Source organism: Microtus ochrogaster, chromosome 5 (assembly GCF_000317375.1).
Source record: "Microtus ochrogaster isolate Prairie Vole_2 chromosome 5, MicOch1.0, whole genome shotgun sequence".
NCBI classification, from domain to species: Eukaryota; Metazoa; Chordata; class Mammalia; order Rodentia; family Cricetidae; genus Microtus; species Microtus ochrogaster.
Window position 1 is genome coordinate 43,670,702 of NC_022012.1, and position 20,302 is coordinate 43,691,003.

The window sequence follows — 20,302 nt, forward strand, 5'->3', positions numbered from 1 at the left end:
GGAGAGGAGAGGAGAGGAGAGGAGAGGAGAGGAAGGGAGAGCAGAATGGACAGGGCCAAGGAGGGAAGGGAGCATTTCTGGTTCATCATGGTCATTAAGCTAACCCCCACTGCCACCTCATGCTAGGCACATTGTGCATATTCAAACCTCAGAATGTCAGATGGAACTGTTACTCTTATTTCAAAGGGAAGAAAGAGAGGGGGGGGGGGTTTCCTGAAAGCCACATTCAACAAGGACAGAAATGTTTTACATATAGAAAAAGCTAAGGAACAAACACACACAGTCTGAGGTTAAATTCCAACTCCTCTGTTTACATGAGCCCAGGCAGGAAAGTCGTAGTTCCTTTACTTCTGTAGTGAAGACAGGATCTGCCTCATGGTGTCTTTGTGAGGCTCAGGAACACTGTGAGATCGCTGGTTTGTAAGGTATTTCTCGCCACCCGGAGGAGGGTGTGCAGCGGACCCACCTCTAATGTGAAGATCACAGCTTCCTGCAGGTCCCCTCAAGCACAATAGAATGTGACATTTCCCACCCTTTTGGGGAATGGGATCTTACTCATAACAACCATTTCCAGAGCTGGAGAGGAGTGTAGCAGAGTTAGAGAGAGACTTGAACTTGGAATCGGAGACCAGCCTGCTGATTCTGTGTGCTGTTGTCATCTTGGAAGCCCCGCTGAGTGCTATGGAAGCAGCAGCTTCTGCAGCCTCTAATTTTCCTCTGTGCTCTGTTTAGCATTAGACATTTCCCTTGCAATTTGGCTGCTTCAAGGAGGTCTGTTTTCACGAAGGCATCGAATAGGCAGGTCCCAACTTCTCTGCTGAGACCTGTCACCTCTGTGCCGCCCGGGAGACTGGTACAGCACCATCAAAGAGTGCTCCAGTGAGCTCTTGCCAGCCGCCCACAGTGCACTGATCCCACCAAGAGGGCTCTGGTTTAGTGATTTTCATCCAGACTTCCAACATGCAACTTTCCATTTCATTTTCAGGAACAGGACTCCTAATTTAAGCTAAGAGCTGTCCTACCAGTGAAGAATTTTCTTTAGTGATATGTTGAATAAAATCTTCCTAGAGGAGTGTTTTCTTTTTTTTTTTTTGCATATTTCAGACAATATCTGACTTTAATCCCCTAAAGAACATGAGCCTTTTCAGCACACCCCCACCCCCAAATCTCAAACTTTAGTAGACAGGATGTCAATCAATGTCTCCAGCCCCAGAATGGAGCCTATCATGTTTGTGCAACAGAATAGCTTCTAAGATACCGTCATCTCTAATGTCAGCTAGCTTTCTGTTACTGAAGCAACTATACACAACAATGAACTTAGAGAGGGAAAAGGCTGGTTTGGCTTACAGTTTTAGAAGCTTTAGGTCATGACTAGGTGAGTCTATGCATTTCAAGCTTCTCTCAGTGGGAACCACACTTCATGGTAGGAACAAGCTGCAAAGCAAACTGCCCATCACATGTCTGGGAAGCAGGAGGGGTCAAGACACCACAAGCCTGTGCAAGTGTATACTCCCAGTGAACCAAGTATCTCTAACTAGGCTCTAGCAAAGTTTTTACTACCCATACATAAGCTTCAAGCTGGACACCAAGCCTTTAACTCTGGGGCCTTTGGGGGAAGATTCTAGATACCACTTAACCTTTACCACATAGGTAGCTTGGATATGTATTATTCTAGGTTTTCCTGTGGGTCAGAAAATCTCAGAGAGGTTAAGCAGCTCGCACAGTTGTACCAGGCTTTTCCTTTTGGGCCACCAGCCAGCTCCCAAATCACGACACAGAGACTTCTTACTGTTTATGAATGATCGCCTAGCTTAGGCCTAATTCTGGCTAGCTCTTTAACTTTTAACCTGTTTCTTTTTATCTACCTTTTGCTTCAGGGCTTTTTACCTTCCTTCCTTCTTTCTGTATATCTTACTCTCGCTGTTTCTTGTTTCTCCTGGCTAGAGGCTGCCTGGTTGGCCCTAGGCATCTCCCTCATTTGCTCCTCTCAGGCCTAGATTTCTCCTTCTATTTATTCTCTCTGCCTGCCAGCCTCACCTATCCCTCTTCTGCCTAGCTATTGGCTGTCCAACTCTTTATCAGACCAATCAGATGCCTTAGGCAGGCAAGGTGAAACAAACGCAACACATCTCTACATAATTAAACAAATGCAGCATAAACAAAAGTAACACACCTTTACACGGTTAAAGTAATACTATCTGCAGCATAAAAAAATGTAATACATCTTTGACTAATTAAAATAATATTCCACAACACACAGGAACACAGTGGGCAGGAGGTAGGAGGCACCATCCTTGGGACCTTTGGTTTGGAGATTCTTGTCTTTTACTGTACCGTGTAGATCCTGCCTCTTTCCTGGAAATGGTTCAGCCCATGATTGCACTGAGAAGCCAGGGAACTGTTATTTATTAAGTCTTTCATTTGGGAGCCCACAGGTGATCCTGGCTCTTGGAGAAGGAAGCAGTGTCTTTAGGAAAAGGCTAAGCAGGAGTATGAGGTGGGTTAGGGACATAAATGGACATCATTTGGGTAAATAAAAGCCTGTGCTCTGGCACTGGGAGTCCAGAACCACCTTACACAGAAAACTGAGCACTTATAAGATGCAGCCAGGTAGTGATGCTGACCCTCAGGCCCAGGACTGGAAAGAGCTCCGACAGGGAGCGACCCATCAGCACTCAATCCACAGAATATGAAAGCTCATGCCACAGAGGCAGCTGGGATTCAGGGAACTATTGTCACATCACCCTGGTGCTGCCACCAGTCTCTTAATGCTCTGAGAGCTGCAGGTAGATGCTCAAGTGCCATTGCCAAATATTCCTGATGTTTCCCTCAGGATCTAATGCTCAGCTAGTGGTACTGCTGCAAGGGCATCTGGGAAATGAGGCTTTTTGGTTGGCTGGTTTCTGGTCTCAGTAGAAAAAGAGGGCGCAGTTCAGAGCATCAGTGAAGGGCGCTAGAATGAGCAGCAGCAATTTCTACTGCCCTAGCCACCCGCTCTCTTCTTCCTGGTGGAAACCCAGCAGACATCACACTCTGGAGTGGGTATTTAGAAAGACTTTATTAGCACAGCAATGACCCCTGGCACACAGTTGTGTGTTCACAGACTGTGCAAGGCACCATGCCCCTCAGGAATCATTCATGTATTTCATTGTAGAGTTGAGAATTTCTAGTCCATGAAGCTCTCGAAGTCGGGCAGCAAACCTGTGGTAATCAGGACACAAAATTCAGGTCGATGCATGTCATGTTTCACATTTAGCTCTCCAGATTGAGACTGGCTACAAACATGGGCCATAGCCCTCTCGGCAGAAGGGGGAAGTGACGGTGGCACTGGGGAGCCCTAAAGATCAAAGAGGGTAAGTCGGGCTCTGGAGACACTCTTCTGGAGTGTCAGATGTGACAGGCTGCTCTGGAAGCTGTGCTCTTGGGAAACCCCTCTATCCCACCCCAGCAGGTTGCCACTTTGAACTCACGATAGCTAATGTGCTTTGCTTTCTGTGGAAGACAGATTTTATCTTTTTCTTCCACTTGATCAACCAGAGAGAGTTTGAAAGTGTTTTCAATGTCATCCAAATCCTCATTTTCCAGGGAATGGGGGGGGGGCAGAAAAGAGAGGTGTGCATCTGTAAGGTGGGAGCGGTGCTCAAGCCTATCTTCAAGGTCTCCCCCACTTCTAGCCAAAGGATTATGGCACGGCTGCAGGGGAACACCCCAAAACATGCACTGTGGGTGATTAAGCACATAACAGATCCAGAACAGGAAGCAGAGCTAAATAATAACCACTGAGCAGAGTTGAACTGCAAGTCTCTTGCAGGGGGCATCAGAGTGCTGTCATGCAGCCGCCTCTCCAGCAGGAGACTGTTAGCCATGCTGACAGTCCTCTGTTTGCTTAGACCCAAGTTAATCAATCAACCAGGCAATCAATCAGCAAAGAAGTAGAAGTCTGTTCCAGAAAAGTAAAGACAGAGATGAGAAGCTATGCATGGTGGTGCATGCCCATAATCACAGGCATTAGTGAGGTGGAGGCAGGGGGATTGTGATCAACCTGAGCTGTAAAGCCAGTTCCAGACCAACTAGGGGGAAAAAGAAGATGAAGAGGAAGGGACGAATGGGGAATGGAGGAAGAGAGAAAGAAGGAAAGAGAGGAGAGAGGAGAGAGAAAGAAGGAAAGAGAGGAGAGAGGAGAGAGAAAGAAGGAAAGAGGAGAGAGAGAGAGAGAGAGAGAGAGAGAGAGAGAGAGAGAGAGAGAGAGCGCAAAGACAGGATATGCTATAATTTGGATATTAAATGTCCTCCCAACGTCCATATTCTAAGGCCTTAATCTCAGTTCATGTGATAAGATGATAGAACCTTTAGTACATTGGGCTTAGTGGGAGGAATTTAGGTCACAGTGTTCTCAAAAGGCAGTCGGGGAATTGGGTCCTTCCTGTGTCCTTCTTGGCATCTTGGTCACCATGAAGTGAGTGAAGAGCTCCCCTCTACTGCATGAACCCGACACTAGACACTGTGCTGCTAACAGCCCCAAAACAACAAGGACCCGGAGACTGAAGCCTTTGAGGCCTTAAGCTAAAGGAAACCTTTCTGTAAGTGGATTTTCTGTCACAGTGACAGAAATCAGAATAACAGAGGGAGAGAGAAAAAGATGGAATATGTGTGTGTGTGTGTGTGTGTGTGTGTGTGTGTGTGTGTGTGAGAGAGAGAGAGAGAGAGAGAGAGAGAGAGAGAGAGAGAGAGAGAGTAAAAAGGAGGGGCAAGCAAAATGGAGCAGGTTGGAGGAGGAGGGAATGGCAAGAAGATGATGACCATATGCATGGGACCAAGCCCTGTCAAATGCACTCCATTTCTCAGGCTGGAGGTTGTGGTTCCCCCAAAGGACCCTTCTTCCAGAGACTCAGCTCATGGGGGCCCCTATAGGCATGGGGTACCCCATCCATGGAGAAGGCAGGAGGTACCTGCATGGAGCTCTTCACACAGTGCTAAGCTTGCCCCATTTTTTCCGAGATGTGACCTCCACATGGGTGGCCTGGGTCAGTGGTGATCACGACAAACCTGGGCTCGGCTGTGCATAGCTTCCCCAGAGCAATGCCTGCATTCAGCTGCACGCCTGTCCTCTGGGAGTCGCTGCCTGCCAGCTTCAACAACACTTGCACAATGTCTGTCTTCAGCAGGGATGAGGCAGCACTGGGCACTTCCATGCAGTTGCCAAGGCAGAGGGCAGCGTTGCCCACCAGTATTTCATCCTCTGAGTCAAGCAGCGATATCAAAATCTTGAACTCTGCGGGGAAATACGGCCACAAGGAGCAGTTCCAATGGACAGCCTAAAAGGGCTGATGAGGGGACATGAGAGGCTGAAGGGGCAGAAACCTGGGAACATATGAGCTCTCTCCCTGTGTCCATGCTCTAAGGTATAAAAGGGTTTTTGTAACCTGAGTGGCGGTTTAATCCCAGCACTCGGGGGGTGGAGATAAGTAGTTCTCTGTGAGTTCGAGGCCAGCATGGTCCACATGACAAGTTCCAGGCTAGCTAGAGCTACAAATGAGACTATCTTAAAAATGGATTTGAGTGTCAGAAAAGTCTGTCCTCATGGTGACCCACACTCTCCGCCACCTGCCAGCCTGACCGAGAGGCAATGTGTCTTTTCAGAAGGAAGGTTTGCCCCGTCCGGTTAGTCCCCTTCAGGGTACAGTGTGGAGGCGTAAAGGACATTAGGAGGCTTCATCTGTTGGGCACCTGCTCTATGAAAACTGCAGAGGATTGAGGATGTAAGTTATATCAGGGAAATTAGAACAGAGCCTTCTTTGGTCACATGGTAACTCTGCAGCCTCGGCCCCTATCTTAAGAGTGGAGAGACACCCAGCACACTCCGGATTAACCTGGTGAAGCATTCTTAGTGAATTAAGCTGAGCTCAGAGCCACAGTTCCCACTGTCCTCTGATGGCTGAAGGTGCTTTGTTCTCCCCTCCATCCACGAAGGAGGAGAACTGGTGCTAGGTCAGTTCAAGCATCACTATAGAAACAATTCCGGGTTAAGTTGGGGGGAGAGGAGAGAGTTATCCTGCTTCTGCCCTGTGACCTTTGAGCTGCCTGGCATTTTACCCACGCGCAGCCAAAAGGTCAGCGGAACACTTTGTGATGGGAGATGAACTGACATCTGGTTGTGTAAACACTACAAGGGAGCGATGCTGCCTAGGTCTCTCCTCCCTCCTCAGCCTCGGTTCTCTCTGCAGCTTCCAGGGTGGGTCCCCCACCGAGGCGTGGGCTCCCTTAACCAAACTGTCACTTACTTTTATCAAGTCTCATCACTTCTTCCCGAGCTGGATGGCAGCTGTTTGTGCAGATGGCCAGTGTCTTTATGGCGTAACGGGATGCAGTCTGGCCTCCCATCTGTGTTTCAGAACAGAATCAGAAAAGCAAAATCAAGGTGATAACCATTCTTTCCTAGACACCTCAGCGATCATCATAATAGTGCCAGGGGCCTTCTTGGCTTCTGTGAGATAATTAGATCAAGCAATGGCGTGTGCTTCTTAGGTGAGAAAGGATGGAGTGTCACTTGTACCCATCTGTAAACCTAGCCCCGTTCCCTAGGTAGGAATTCAGGTCTGTCCCCTGCACACCTGACACCACTGGGGGAGGGGTTTATGAGAGACTGTTTAGATAACAGTGGTTTATATATAAACATCTGCTGATTAATAAAAGATGTTTCCCCAAAGGGAAGCAAATGACTCTCCCCGGTCCTTTGGCCTTTGGGGAATAAGGGTTGACAGGCTTTGTGAAGACTTATGAGAGGTAATGATTATGCAGTCATAACCCTCAATATCAGGGTCTTCAGGATGTGTGTGGACGTGTGCGCGTGCATTCAGCAGTCTCTGGCGCAGTGCCAAAAGTTGTAGCAACAATGACAGGTAGTGATCAAGTATCGGTTTTAACTGAGCTCCTCCCTTCTGCCCCCTTGTCATCTGCCCTAGCCTGGCAGCATCTTGTCCACTGTAGAGTTTGCTTCCTGCCCTGCTCAGCCCAAGGTTTTGTACCTTTGCGGCACTACCGTGGGCGAGCCTTGCAGAGCCAGAGTGGTATCTAGAGGCAGCCGCCGCCACCTGATAATTTGCTCTGCCTTCCCAGGTGAATCGAGCTCCTCTCTTGGATTCACTGCCCTCAATTCATTCAGGGAATTCCAACATCCTTTGGTCACATGACAACTCTGCAGCCTCCGTAGTTCACAAATGGAGTTACCACCAATGCATTCCAGATAAGGACAGAAGGTACCAGGAGTCCGTGAACAAAATAATTGGCCTAAGAAGCTTTGCAAAAAAGCATTCAAAACACCTTGCTCAAGGACAGAGACTGTGTTTTGAAGCTGGGCTTGGAGGGCAAGCAATTTTCATCACTGTAGATAAAGAACAGTTTGCTTATTCATTCAAGGGTCTTTGTTGCTATCCAGGGCACTGTCCAGGTGGACAGGTGGAAGAGGCTCGCTAGTCCAGCAGGGATAACATCGCGGCACGTTAACTGAACAAAACCCACCTTCACCCTGCTCTCCCGAGTTGAACAGGTGTCTCAGGACATTCAAGAAGGTGTAAGCAGTCAGGTTACTTTACCTGCAGGAATTTAATCATCTTCTTCACCACACCTGCTGCCAGCGCCTCCTCCATGATGGCTAGAGAGGAACAGAGGGTCCGGCTCAGAACACCTGCGGCTCTCTGAGGGGACACAGAGAGGATGATTAAACACCTCTTCCAGAAATGCTGATGACCTTTAAAGGTTAACGGGGAGGAGTTTGATTAGGCAAAAACAAAAACAAAAACAATCTATTCCTTGATTGTTGAATAATATAATGGCCAAGGAACACACAGCAAACATAGTTCTTTTTTAATAAACCTGCCAGGCAGGCAGTTCAAAGGCCTAGAAATACTGCTTCCTTGTACAGAGACCCAGAGCGGTTCAGCTTTATACCGGATCTCAACCCTGAGAATCAGTCCTTTCAGGTGCCTCCCAGTCCTCAGCATCAGTAGGGCCCTCCCTAGAAAGGCTCCACTTTCAGGACCAACCTTTGGAGTTTTCAGTTTTCATTTATCTTTATCTTTCCAAGTCTCTGGCTTTTGGTTCAACTTCCTGGGAGATTTCATTTGTTTTATTTCCCAGCTCTTGTTTCATTTAAAAAATCTTAAAATTATAATTATTTATTATTGTGTGTGTTATTTATATGTGTGTAGTGTGTGTGTGTGTGTGTGTGTCTGCCTGCCACAAGAACAACTTGGGGAGGTCTGAAGCCAATCCCTCTGCCTGCAGTTTTTAAGGGGCTATTTTCTGAAACCTGTCCTGAATGTCACTTTGTCTGTCCAGGCTTTAGGTCCCGCACTGACAGAAACATGAGTAAGTGAAGAGTGTGCCCTAAGATGGCGCCCAAAGGCCTCCAGAATCATGCTAACACTCTTCTCCACGTGCACTGCCCTACCCACGGGACTGTCTTCGGTTTGCTCAGCCAAGTGTTAGAACAGAATTAAGGAATCATTCTGGCACATACCGCTGAAGAATCTCTTGACATATAATAAAGATTGCATTCACTGGTTGGATTCTAGACTACACAGTCAAGACATTCGTAACGTGGGTTTCTGGACTCTACAAGGCTCACGTGTACATGTAGGAGGAGCAGTCACCAAATCCTCTCAGACTGAAGGCAGACTTTGTCATTTGTGTGTTTGTGGGCATGGCTCTGAGGAGTTCACCCACACTGTATCTCAGAGTTACAGAGACTTCAAAGATGGTGACTGCAGATAGGGTAAGACCTATTAATATGAAAACAACACTAGAACAGGAAACTGTTAGTCGGCTCGCTAGAGAAACTTACTGTCAGGATTCCTCCATCCTGGCTGTTCAGTAGAGACAGGCACTTCTGGCTCATGTCCACCGCCCACATCTATAAACATGGGGAATGGGGAGGCATTTTTATAGCTCAAATAGAATCTTCTGGAGAGTGTCTTCCAAGCAATCAAATAGAGCCAACTACTCCCTCTTGAAACCACAATATTCATGTCCCTATTTCTCTCACAGGGGCTTCTTTTATTGCTCCCATATGTGTCTCCTCTAACTCTGGGCATGATTCCATAGCAGAGGACACAGTTTATTTGACTCTTGAAATGTAGCCCTGAAAGGGACTGTTCTGCACACGTGCACAGCTTTCTGAATGAAGACGAGAGTGACTCTTGCCCTCAGTAGAGTGACAGAGCATCCCTCCAGCCCTCCAGATTCCTAGACTGTGATTGTTCCAGGCCACACGCTTCTGTTCACTTCATGAATACATGAATGAGCCAACAAAACATGTCTGTCCCAGGGCTCCAAAGAGGGTGACAAGAAAACTGTACCTGAGAGAGGAAGGGACCCTCAAGACACAAGTTCATGGTGAGTCCTAGGAGAGTATATGCAACCTCTCTGAACACATCCATCTCCTCCTCACACTTGACCTGGAAACAAAACAAGGTCATCAACCTTCTTGCTGCTTTGAAGCTTTTCGTGGTCATCTCTTCCCTTAGACAAGTGTCTTGAGACACCCACGGCCCCTGTATTGTCAATACTTGGACTTGACAGAATGGCAGAAGTGCAGACACTAGGAATTAGCATCAGTTTAGGAGCAATAGAAGGTGTCTTGGACACATTAGCACTCTGGCTCAGTGGGCCTTGGGATTGCACTGAAAACTGGGCTGTGGAAATGGATGACAAGCTCTATCAGAAAAGCTTCAAAATTACTCTAGGGTCAGGGAGACTTAATCTAGAGGATTTTGGAGGCCTATAGCTATAGCAGCCATAAGCCAAACAGTCCTTAGGTCGTGGGAAACAGAATAATTATAAGAAGCCAGTGCATCACTGGAGGATGGGAGACCAAGTTTAAATAGAAAGGCTGTGATACCAGGAGGTCCAAACAGGCATCCCCAAATTCTTCACAGGCTATCATGTGTCTTCGGGCAGTAGGCTCAGCACTGATGTTTCCCATCAGGGCAATGCATTGGCAGAGGGCTGAGAGGTTGGTTAACTTGGGCTCTCGCTTCTACAAATGAATTCAGAGACAGTGATGTCACAGACAGCAGATAAATGATGCCATAGGCCTTTCTAGATGTGTCTCTTGCTCACCAAAAGGCTAGGAATCAGACACCTAGCCTACTGTCATGCTGTGACATGAATGAAGTCACCCTGGACACATGATGCAGTCACAAGCGTGGCTTCTACACCAACCAACTGCAAAATGTTGGGGTGTGGTTATGCTCCCCTGGGGTATCCTGAATTTTTTTATGACTCCCCTCACACAGCATGCTCCCCCAGGAGAGCCCTTGCTTCATTCCTCACACGGCTACCCTTGTCCCGATGGGGTGATTTCCTCCCAGGCGACAGAGTCACACCCTTTCCTGAAGACACTACTTTGTGCTAATGAGGACTCTGGTAGAGAGGTGCTCTCTCTATACCGTCAAGTAAGACACAACCCACTGGAGCATTTTTCCCCCTGCAGCCAGTCCTGCCCCTTGGCCACTGCTATTTGTCCTGTCTGCTGTTGTTGAGTTCTTTTAATAACGGAGAACTGTGTAAACTCCAGCTGTGGACAAATGACTAATCAGGCTGAGAGACAGCATGGGTGCTGGGATGTAAATTGTGTTTCATAGGCTCTGTCCTGGCAAAGAAGTGCCTGCCACAGCAGAGAGGACTGGGGTTTGCTCACCAGAACACCTGTGAGTGCGGGCAGGACACCTGGAAGGTTGGCCTGGAACCAGACTTGGAATCTGTGGGGACAACATCAGCTAGGGTAAGTTTTAAGTGACACAAAGTACGCCTCAAGGCTGTCATCTCAGGCGATGTCTCAGAGAGCTACAGACAGGGCCTTCGTGATGTGATTTTCAGTATGCACTCATGATTTGTTCTGTGCGTCTAAAATTATCACGTGACTTATGTTTTCTAAGCCTAGAGAATAATCTTTGATGTCAGACAGCAGGTCTCAGGCACCAGCTCTTGTAAGCAGAAGTAGCTGGAACTCCCCGGCTCTGTCAAATTGATTGCAACCCTTCTTTCTGCTCTGGGTTTGTGTGTTACTCGTGCCCAGTGCAGATGGGAACAGGGAACACATGTTCACTCATCACAGCCACTGAGCAGGCCCAGACATACATCACCATGTGCTGGTGTCACGTGCAATGCGCTCCGCCCCCCAGCTGGCCCACCAGTGAGCGTATTAACTCGTTCCTCCCTGACTCTTTCCACAATGGGTGCAATGAATGTTTTCAAACCTCATAAGAAATGACTTAAGAATTTATAACAAATCTAAAAAATCTAGGATTTTTACCATCTTCTCCCAGCAGCTAAAACCAAAACAAACAGGCAGGAAGAGATAACTAGCTATTCAGTATTACTGGCAACCAAAGAGGAGGCTATGTTTCCCTGTTCCTTCTACTCTGCTTGCTCACTTATATTCATTCAACACAAATTTCCCAGCAGTTATCATGCAGCAGGCACTGGCCAAGAGGCGGGAAGCTTCCCTGAGCCACAGCCAGCATCTCACTGCAAGAAGCACTGTTTTCAGTATCCATCCTCCTGGTGTCTGCATGAGACTGGTCCAAGGACCCTACAAATACAAAGCCATGCCACTGCCCAGGTTCCTTCCACAGAATGATACAGTATGTGCAAAACCTATTATAACCCCCTGGAAACTGAGCCATGTCTCAGCATTTGTAGCTATGGTACTGAAGCAATGTAAAGTGTTATGTGAATACCCACTATGTATGATAAGGAAGGGGCATGTTCAGTACAGAGACTTTTAGAAGTACTTTTGATCCGTGGTTGATTGAATTCACAGATGCAGAACTGATAGAACGAAGGGATGACTGCGTGTCATGGCCTCCACGCCCACTGAGGACTGGGTCACTCTCCACCTGGAGGAGCTGGGCTGAGACTAGATGTCCATTGCCCTGTGGAAGCCATCAGTGTCCTCGCTCAGTGCATCTTGTAACACTCACCTGGAGATTTGTCTAGTCTCTGTAGCTGGTGGCATTTTTCAAAAGCCACAGGCTTAACATGGGTCCAAGAATTGTCATTCTATAGAAACCAAACAAAACAATTACCTTTCTTCTAGAGCCAAATCTGTGAGTAGCCCGATGGCTGTATTGGCCTTCTTGTCTGAGAAGTCCAGAAATGACAGCAGTGCTTCACACAGTCTGAAAAGAGCCATTAAAAACAACAACACACATAACTCTGAATGGGCCATCTTCAAACTCAGAGTCTCCAATAGGTACTCTTGTAAGGAGCCCAGTAAAGCCTCAGCATCGGGGAAAGAAAAGTAGAAAGGATGAACCAACCGTGCCCAGCCAGGAGACCTGGGCCCTTACCCACCCATGGACACCATCCGTCAGGATGGCTGCAGCACTCTGTGTGAATTCTCAGGTTGCTAAACAGTTGTAATGTAAGTTCGCCAATTATCAGACAGCAGCTTGGAAGGAAAGAGTTTCTGGAGCTCTGCCCTGTGGCTGAGTCTAGGTCAAGTTTATTAACTTAGATGACATCTACATGGTGCACTCACTAATTGGCTCATAACTAAAGTGGGATGGCCCCTAATAAGACAGGTGATGGAATAACTATTTCACAAGATCTTGATGGGCTGCTGAATTTAGCAGATGGGTTTAATAGAGTTAGAGTCCTCCACTGAGAGCTGGAGATTATAAGTGAGGAACGGAGCTGGAAGACTCACTTTGGTTACCGATTCACGCAGAAAAGGTTCAAGGGTTTTGAGATGATTGTAAAGAGAGCCCAGGAAAGCAGTTCAGTTCAGTTGCCAGAAAAAGCTATGAAACCTCAAGCTGCCTGAAGAGGACTTACTGTTAGAACACTTCTAACACTATTAGAAGTGAAAGATTTGAGTCCCCTCCAGAAAACTGGGCATCTCTGGCATGCTACCTACTGTGCTCAGCACCTAGTTCCTGGTCTACAGTGACACACATACAAACAAGGAAGGAAAGGGTTAGGAATGTGCTAGAACAGACTCACACTAAGGCCTCAGAGTCTACCCGTCGGGAGCTGTGCAGGGGCTGGAGATGAAAAGGCTGCTGCCACAGAGATGATGTCTTAGCTCCTTCTTCAGAGAACAGTGATAGTTACTATCATGTATTCATTCAACCAATGGTGCTAAACTGCCACTGACTACTGTCCAGGCAACGAGGTGGGTTCTAGGATTACAAAGATGAAACGAGACACTGTTCTGGCATTAGCAAGCTTGTGGGCCAGTATCAGACACATGGAGACAGGACAGACCATGTCAGACAAAATGCCCTGAGGTACTCCCAGAACATGAGACATCTCTGGGGACATCTAGCAGCTCATTGCCATCAGTTCTTAGGATGCAGGAGAATAGGGAGCAGGGAGGTGAGGGAACTAGACGAAGCCCAGTTCATGGTGGGTCTTCTAGAGTCTTCAACGAAGTTTGGATTTAACTCCCAAGGTTCACCTTCTCCAAAGTGTGATGGGTAGGTGGCTTTCTGGATGATAGTGATAGGGGTAGGGTGGGGGTACAGATTTCTAGACAACTCTAAACTTCAGATCTCTGGGAGGCTGCACTTTAGCCAAGCCCCAGGTGACTTCTAGACATTGTATCTCACGAGTTAAAGATAGTCTTACAGGCAATGGAGAGTCACTTTAGAATTTTTAAGAGGAAAACAGCAGGACCAATGTGCATTTTAAAAACATCTTTTGGCTGGCTTAATGGAGGTCATATTGGAGAAGGTAGGACAGGGGGACAGAGAATCCCACCAGTGCGACGTGCGGTTGTCCTGACAAGGAACTGGGTCACGGATGTGTGGTCACGGAACTGGGCTGTGGCAGCGGCAGCATGAAAGGTGCTATTAAAAAAGAGAAGGCATTAAAAAGACTGAGAAGGGATGATAAGAGACCAAGGAGGAGAACAACAAGAATCCTGCAGGAGATGCTAATGAGCAAGAACTGGCAAGCGGCTGTCTTATTGCCTGTGGTGAAGGTGGTGCAAGTCAACTACAGAACTCCTAGGTGAATGGGTAGTGGGATGCCCATGTGAAGACAGGAAATCCAGGTGAAAAAGACAGGGGCAAAAAAAAAATCACATTTTATTTGCTATTCAGAGAGGAGACAGGATCTAGTAACAGTGGGTGCTTCCATCTAACCCACAAGAGGGGACAGTCTCTGTCTCTTAAAGTCCAAGACAAGAAAACAGCCAGTGTAAGATTCTGGAGTTGCTGGTTTGCATAATGGCACAAGAGGGATTGGTACAGGAAACCAGGAAGGAAGAACTAGAAAGGGGGGAGGAGGGACAGGGTGTACTGTGGGATGTCTTTTTGTACATTGTGAATATGTGTTGCTCTCATTGGTTGATAAATAAAGCTGTTTTGGTTTATGTCAAGGCAGGGTAGAGCCACGCAGGAAATCCAAGCAGATATACAGGAGAAGAAAGACAGAGTCTGGAAGACACCAGCAGCCACTCAAGGAGCAAGATGCCAGAGCATCTTGCTACCAGTGAGTCATGTACCACATGGTGGTACATAAATTAATAGACATGGATTAATCTAAATCTATATATAAATATAAAGCTTGCTAGTAATAACCCTGAGTCACCAACCATTTACAATTACTATTAAGTCTCCAAGTCTCTTATGTGGAAATGACTGCAGGACAGGGTGGGACAGAAAAGTCTCCAATTACAGGATATATGATATCCTGATAGCCATGTATGATAGTTCAAGAAGGGTCTGGTCAAAAGGACCATGCCTCAGGGCAGTGGGGTAACAGCAAGTCAATAAATAGCCTATGGGTTGGCTATCTGGGGGTGTAGCAGGTACTCACTTTTAAGGGACAGACTGATTGACAGATTGTTCTGGGAAGGGCTGAATCACCCAAGAATTAATATAGAAAGTGGGGTGCTTGAATTGGAAAAGCCTAGTGTGTGGCCTCTAGTGCTGGGAAGTGGCAGAATTTGATGCATTCTTCAGACCCTCCATCATCTGGGCTGTCCTTGGGTCAGAGAGCCATGGGATAGGAAACTCAAAGGGTAATTCTGGCAGTAGGTGGATTACCTGGGGAGGTGTATCACATCCTCCTTAGCTGGGAAGACTTCCAGTCTCTGAGCTGTCTTAATGCCTGGCCCAAGTCGAAAGGAAACAGACACAGTGAAAGTGTTGGGTCTTCCCTAGAGGGGAGCGTGCGTGGACTGGGTTGGAGCACTGCAGAGGGGTACCCATGCTGGATGGGGATGGGCTAGATGGTGTCTAAAGAGCAGGTGTTCTCAAGACTCTGCAAATCCTTGACTTCCTCAAGAGTGTACTCTAGTGCTCATCCATCAGAAATAATTTGCTTTGGAGTTAGTCCAAATTCCTCCTACACCAATTTAACTCTGTTTTCTTGGTCCCGAAGATGAATGCTGATGAACCTGAATAGCATCAAGGACAGACAACAGTCAGGGTCATCCTGGTTTAGTTAGCCTTAGGAGACATAAACAAGAAAGCTCCCTCACCATGTGACAAAACACTTCTCCTAACTACTCTCATTACCCACAGAGGACAGTGTGTCCCTGTTTATCTCCTCTTGCTCAGAGACATATTTTCTGCTCTTTTGACAGGCAAGTTGCCCCAGTGGATGGATCACAATTCAGAGAATGGGCTCATGGAGCCAATCATTTCACTACTGCCCCAGTTTAAGACTTTCAACAATCTACCCTAAAGAGAGAGAAAATGATCATTAAAACATTATTAGGCTCATTTCCAGAATCAGATATGGATGCTGGGGAGTCGTTTTAGGGTGGTGGCAGCTGTTAGCTGGCCAGCCTCACAGTCACTACCTTCCCCTTCCAACCTGCCTGACTCTGTTCCAGAAGCTACCACCCCCACCCCGGCTTCCTGGGTAGCCCAGGACATGGGTCTACCAATCCGAAATAAATGGCAGCTTTGCTTAAGGAAGAAAGGAGATCTAGCGGGTGCTAAGCTGTGCTAGACAGGGAGATATGAGGCGTGGCATCACACCAAGGTAAAAAGAAAGGTAAAGAGAAGGACAGCGACCTTGACGTTGGGGTCCTCAAGCGAGAGGTTACTCTGTTTAGCTTCTTCTTATTATGTGAGAGAAACATGACAGGCTCTGTCTTGCTTAAGCTCATTTTGGTCAAATTGTCACATGAGGCAGGAGAGAAAGATCTGAACTGACACAGACATATCTCTGGGTTTTGTTTGTTTGTTGGTTGGTTGGTTTGTTTTGGAGGGCAGAAGACAGTGTGCTGAGAACTGAACCTTACTAGCAAGGGCTCCAGCATGGAGCCCATATTCTAAAAAAAATAAGGAAGTGGGGGTGCCTAGAATACTTCTTCTAATAAGGAATTATGATTGTGTGTGTGTGTGTTGCATATTTGTATGCAGATGCTCTAAGAGGCCAGAAGAAGACATCAGATCTGCAGTTGGAGTTAGGGGTGGGTATGGACTCTTCAATATTGGTGCTGGGAACTAAACTCTGGTCCCCTACAAGAGTAGAACATGCTCTTAACTGCCAAGTCATCTCTCCAGCTCCCCACCGTCCCTCTTAAATGTCATCCCATGTGTGCAGTACAGATAAGACAATGTATTAATTTTCCCAGGCCAAAAGAAGAATAAAAAAAGCATACAAGGATTAAACACTGGACTGTGAGAATCTAAAATCCCAGCGCTTCCTACAAAGTGGGAAGCCTGTTCCTGCCAGTTCATATCTGGGGAAGGAGAGGACCTGTAACTATCTGTGATGTGTGCACTGCTCTGTCCTGCTTCAAACAGTATTGTCTCAGCACAGAGAATCAGTAACTTACCTGGAAAATGGACATCAGCAAGACTAGTGTGCCTGACAGCTATAAGCTGAGATCCCCTCCTGATCTAAGAGTAGGCAAGACTGTATGTACCACGGCGAGCTACAGCACTAGAGGGGTTCAAACTGAGATACTGGTCACTCAGAGATAGCAAATGTCTTAAGACAACTACAGCCATCACTGCTCAGAGACAAAGGATGGCTGGCTTAAGATGAAATAACACCTGATGAAGGGATTGAGATGATGGCTGCAGGGTCATCTGAAAAGTACTAAGTGCCCTGGGAGACATTCCCTAGCAATCCCCTGCCTACCGGGCAGAGCTTCTGGGTTGCCAAGGTCTTTCCTAGAAATCACTGGGGCTGTGACATGATGAAAACGGGGAGATGGAGACCACCTTGTCCTTGGCACACAGTGGACTCCTCACTAGATGGACAGGGGAGAGGGCTCAGCCTGGTCCAGAGAGACCCAGCTCCTTTTCTTACAGAGGACAGAGATAGGAGCTGGGCTCCTGGGAATAAGCACTAGGGAACGGCTGGCTTGTGTGGCCTTATTTGCTGCAGTGTCTCCTGCCCACTCTGTGACCAGGGAGTAACACTCCCCTAAGTTACCATGGGAGATAAAATGAAAAGGCAGTGAAGAAATCGGCAGATTAACTTCTGCTCCAAAGTTACTCTGAAACGTTTACAAAGCAGGCCACGATGAATGTTATTTCTATCACTTTAAATCATAGGATATGGCTGATGTTCAACCTCTAAAAAAAAAAGGCATATCCATTTCAAATGGTCATATTTATAACCAGAAGACAAGTAAGCAATGTAAATTGAAAGATAAATAAAAAATCTGGGCTAAGAGAGCTCAGTCAATTACAGAGCTCACCACCCAAGCCTGAGAACTGAGTTTGATCTGCAGCACGCCTGAAAAAGTCATGGTAGTCACTCTTTTGATCCCAGCACAGGGAAGCAGTGACAGAGAGACCACTAATGGTTGCTAGCTGGCCTGACTTGGAGCAACACCCAAGATTGACCTCTGACCTTCACAAGCATTAATATACTTGCACACTTGAACATTACAAGTGCATCTACACGCATATGTATACTTCCCTCAGTACATGGGTGCACTCGCACATACACACACACACAAACACACACACATATACAACACATACATCTGTCCATGCACACTAAATAAATAGGTAGTAAGCAAACAAACAGAAAGAATCACTGTGGTCCAGGTAAGCTGTTTTAGAAAATCCCTTTAGAAGTCAGGCATACACTATCCCCATGTGTCTCAGTCTTTGCAAAAACCCCACAAAAATGTATTTGTTTTATGAAATTATACTCTCTCGCTTAAGAAATGGCTGAAAGACATGCAAAACAAAATGCTAGCATTGTGTTAAACAGAAGAACATAGGAAAAGCCAGGGGAGAGAAAGGGTGGAACCTGGGCCTGAGTCTAACAAGGCAGAAGCAAGTGGTCCATTTCCAGGCTGGGTTCTGGGTCTGCCTGTGGAGGTGCTGCCCTGTCAAGTTCAATGGTCTCTGCTTGTGCAGAATCAAAACTTGGCGTGGTCCTGAGTTCAGCCAGGAGCTCCTCGAGACACCTTCCTGATAGGGTTTCCCTCAGAGCCTCTTTCTGTTACTCTCTTTCATGAAGACTCATGCCAGCCTGGTAGTAACACACACCAGCAACAGTAGGAGGGATGAGCAGCTTGATTTCGTCTACACAGTGGTGACCCAAGGGGCCATAGGGAAGATCCTACGGGCACAGGCTTACCGGATCAGGTCGAGGTGCTTGATGACCTGGTTCCGGCCGTTCTCTGTCTGGGTGAGCTGTAGCAGCAGGGCCAGGCTCTGCTGCTGCATAACCAGGACTCTGGAGGTCATGAAGGAAGGCAGCAGGGTGGCCATATCCGGGTGGGTCACAAGCAGGCGCTGGTTTTCCTCTGCAGAACACAGGTGTTAATCTGCCTGGAGCTGCTGTGACGGCATTGAGGTGAGTTCTGTTGCCCCCCCACCTAACAGGAAGTTGGCTCATTCTTAACGCATTTTCCAGGCAGGATAAAGACTTATAAGAACTGGACTCGGGGGCTAACCTTCTGTGTTTGACTAAGCAGAGTGATGCTTTTTGCCAGTCACTAGCTCCCGTGGCCCTCCGCTTCCTCATCAGTAAGATGAGGACAATGGCCCACCTGCAAAAGTTTTTAATGAGGATTCAGTGAGCCACTGCTTGCTGGTGCCAGACAGAGACTGGCTCTCATAGATTAGTTACACTATTATCATTCTTATAAAAGCTTTCTCAGTGGGTGGAATGTGGAAATGAATGAAGGAAAAGTATTTGTCTTAGCTGAACTATAATCAGAGCATCAGCCTTTAGACGGTGGCCAGTGCAACCGTTTGTATTCTTCCTAAGGAACTATGATATCACGGGAGAAGTACACCTCCAACAGACTGTGTGCTCTTCCCAGAGTCATAACACCGAACTCCAGTGATACTGAATTTGGCTTGCTTTGTGCTCTGAGCAGGCATGTGGGAGCAGACAGGGCATGGCAGGAGTGCGAGCATAAGGAATGAAACACAGTAGGGCAGACCCCAGGGATGGTGTCCTGGTTTGAATCTGAAATATATGCAAAGGTTCCTGAGTTAAAGGTTTTGGCTGCCTGGCTTTTGGAAGCAATGATTCTCAAGATGTGGCAGTTTGAATGAGAATGTTTCCCATAGGTTCATGTGTTTGAATGCTTGGTCCCCTGTTGGAACTGTTTGGGAAGGATTGGGAGGTGTGATCTTGTTGAAAGAGGTGTTACTGTGGATATGCTGGAAGTGACTTCTCTCTCTGACTCAACAATATGCCACAGATTTATTCTCATGCTTCTGCTTTGGGGCATTCTTTGATTCTTAAAAAAAAGGCTTGTGTGTATTGAGTTGGGCATGTCAAGAGTTCATGAGCCTGAGACCCAGCATGTGCAGACCCCAGGTGGCAATATTTCTCATATATTAAAGCAATTCCAAAGCTCGCAGAAGCAAAAGTATCTGGGTTATTATGCCTAACTCACAGAGAGTAAGGACAGCCACCAAGTTCTGCCTTTCTCAGCTTCCTTTGGGAATCTTGGCAAACACACAGCCCTGAGTAAGGGACTTCGATAATTCTTGGTTTTGGTGTGTATGTGTGTGTGTGTGTGTGCTTGTGCGTGCATGCACATGCATGTCCACATATGTGTGTGTGTGCGCATATGGATAGAAGCCAGAGGATAACTCACATGTCATACTCAGGTATAATTCTTTTTTTTTTTTTTTTTGTTTTTTGTTTTTTTTTTTTTTTTTTTTTTTTTTTTTTTTTTTTTATGTTCATGTTTTTTTTTTTTTTTTTGAAGGACTTGTGGTTTATTTTCATAATTTTTCCTTTTTTTTAATTTATTTATTTATTGAGGACTTCTGCCTCCTCCCCGCCACCACCTCCCATTTCCCTCCCCCTCCCCTGATTAAGTCCCTCTCCCTCATCAGCT

General features: G+C 46.9%; 1 protein-coding gene across 1 annotated transcript in view; it reads right to left on the reverse strand.

The window, feature by feature from the left end:
* Positions 1-3,039: 3,039 nt before the first annotated feature.
* Ttc12 (tetratricopeptide repeat domain 12) overlaps positions 3,040-20,302 on the reverse strand; it is a 43,639-nt gene continuing 26,376 nt past the window's right edge. The window contains exons 13-22 of the mRNA XM_013346187.2: positions 18,577-18,745; positions 12,090-12,182; positions 10,700-10,760; positions 9,899-10,036; positions 9,357-9,455; positions 8,843-8,911; positions 7,593-7,694; positions 6,282-6,381; positions 5,047-5,272; positions 3,040-3,201 (exon numbers count right to left, since the gene is read on the reverse strand). Coding sequence (XP_013201641.1) covers positions 3,126-3,201; positions 5,047-5,272; positions 6,282-6,381; positions 7,593-7,694; positions 8,843-8,911; positions 9,357-9,455; positions 9,899-10,036; positions 10,700-10,760; positions 12,090-12,182; positions 18,577-18,745 — 1,133 coding nt within the window. The 3' untranslated portion in view covers positions 3,040-3,125. The remainder of the gene's footprint in view (positions 3,202-5,046; positions 5,273-6,281; positions 6,382-7,592; positions 7,695-8,842; positions 8,912-9,356; positions 9,456-9,898; positions 10,037-10,699; positions 10,761-12,089; positions 12,183-18,576; positions 18,746-20,302) is intronic.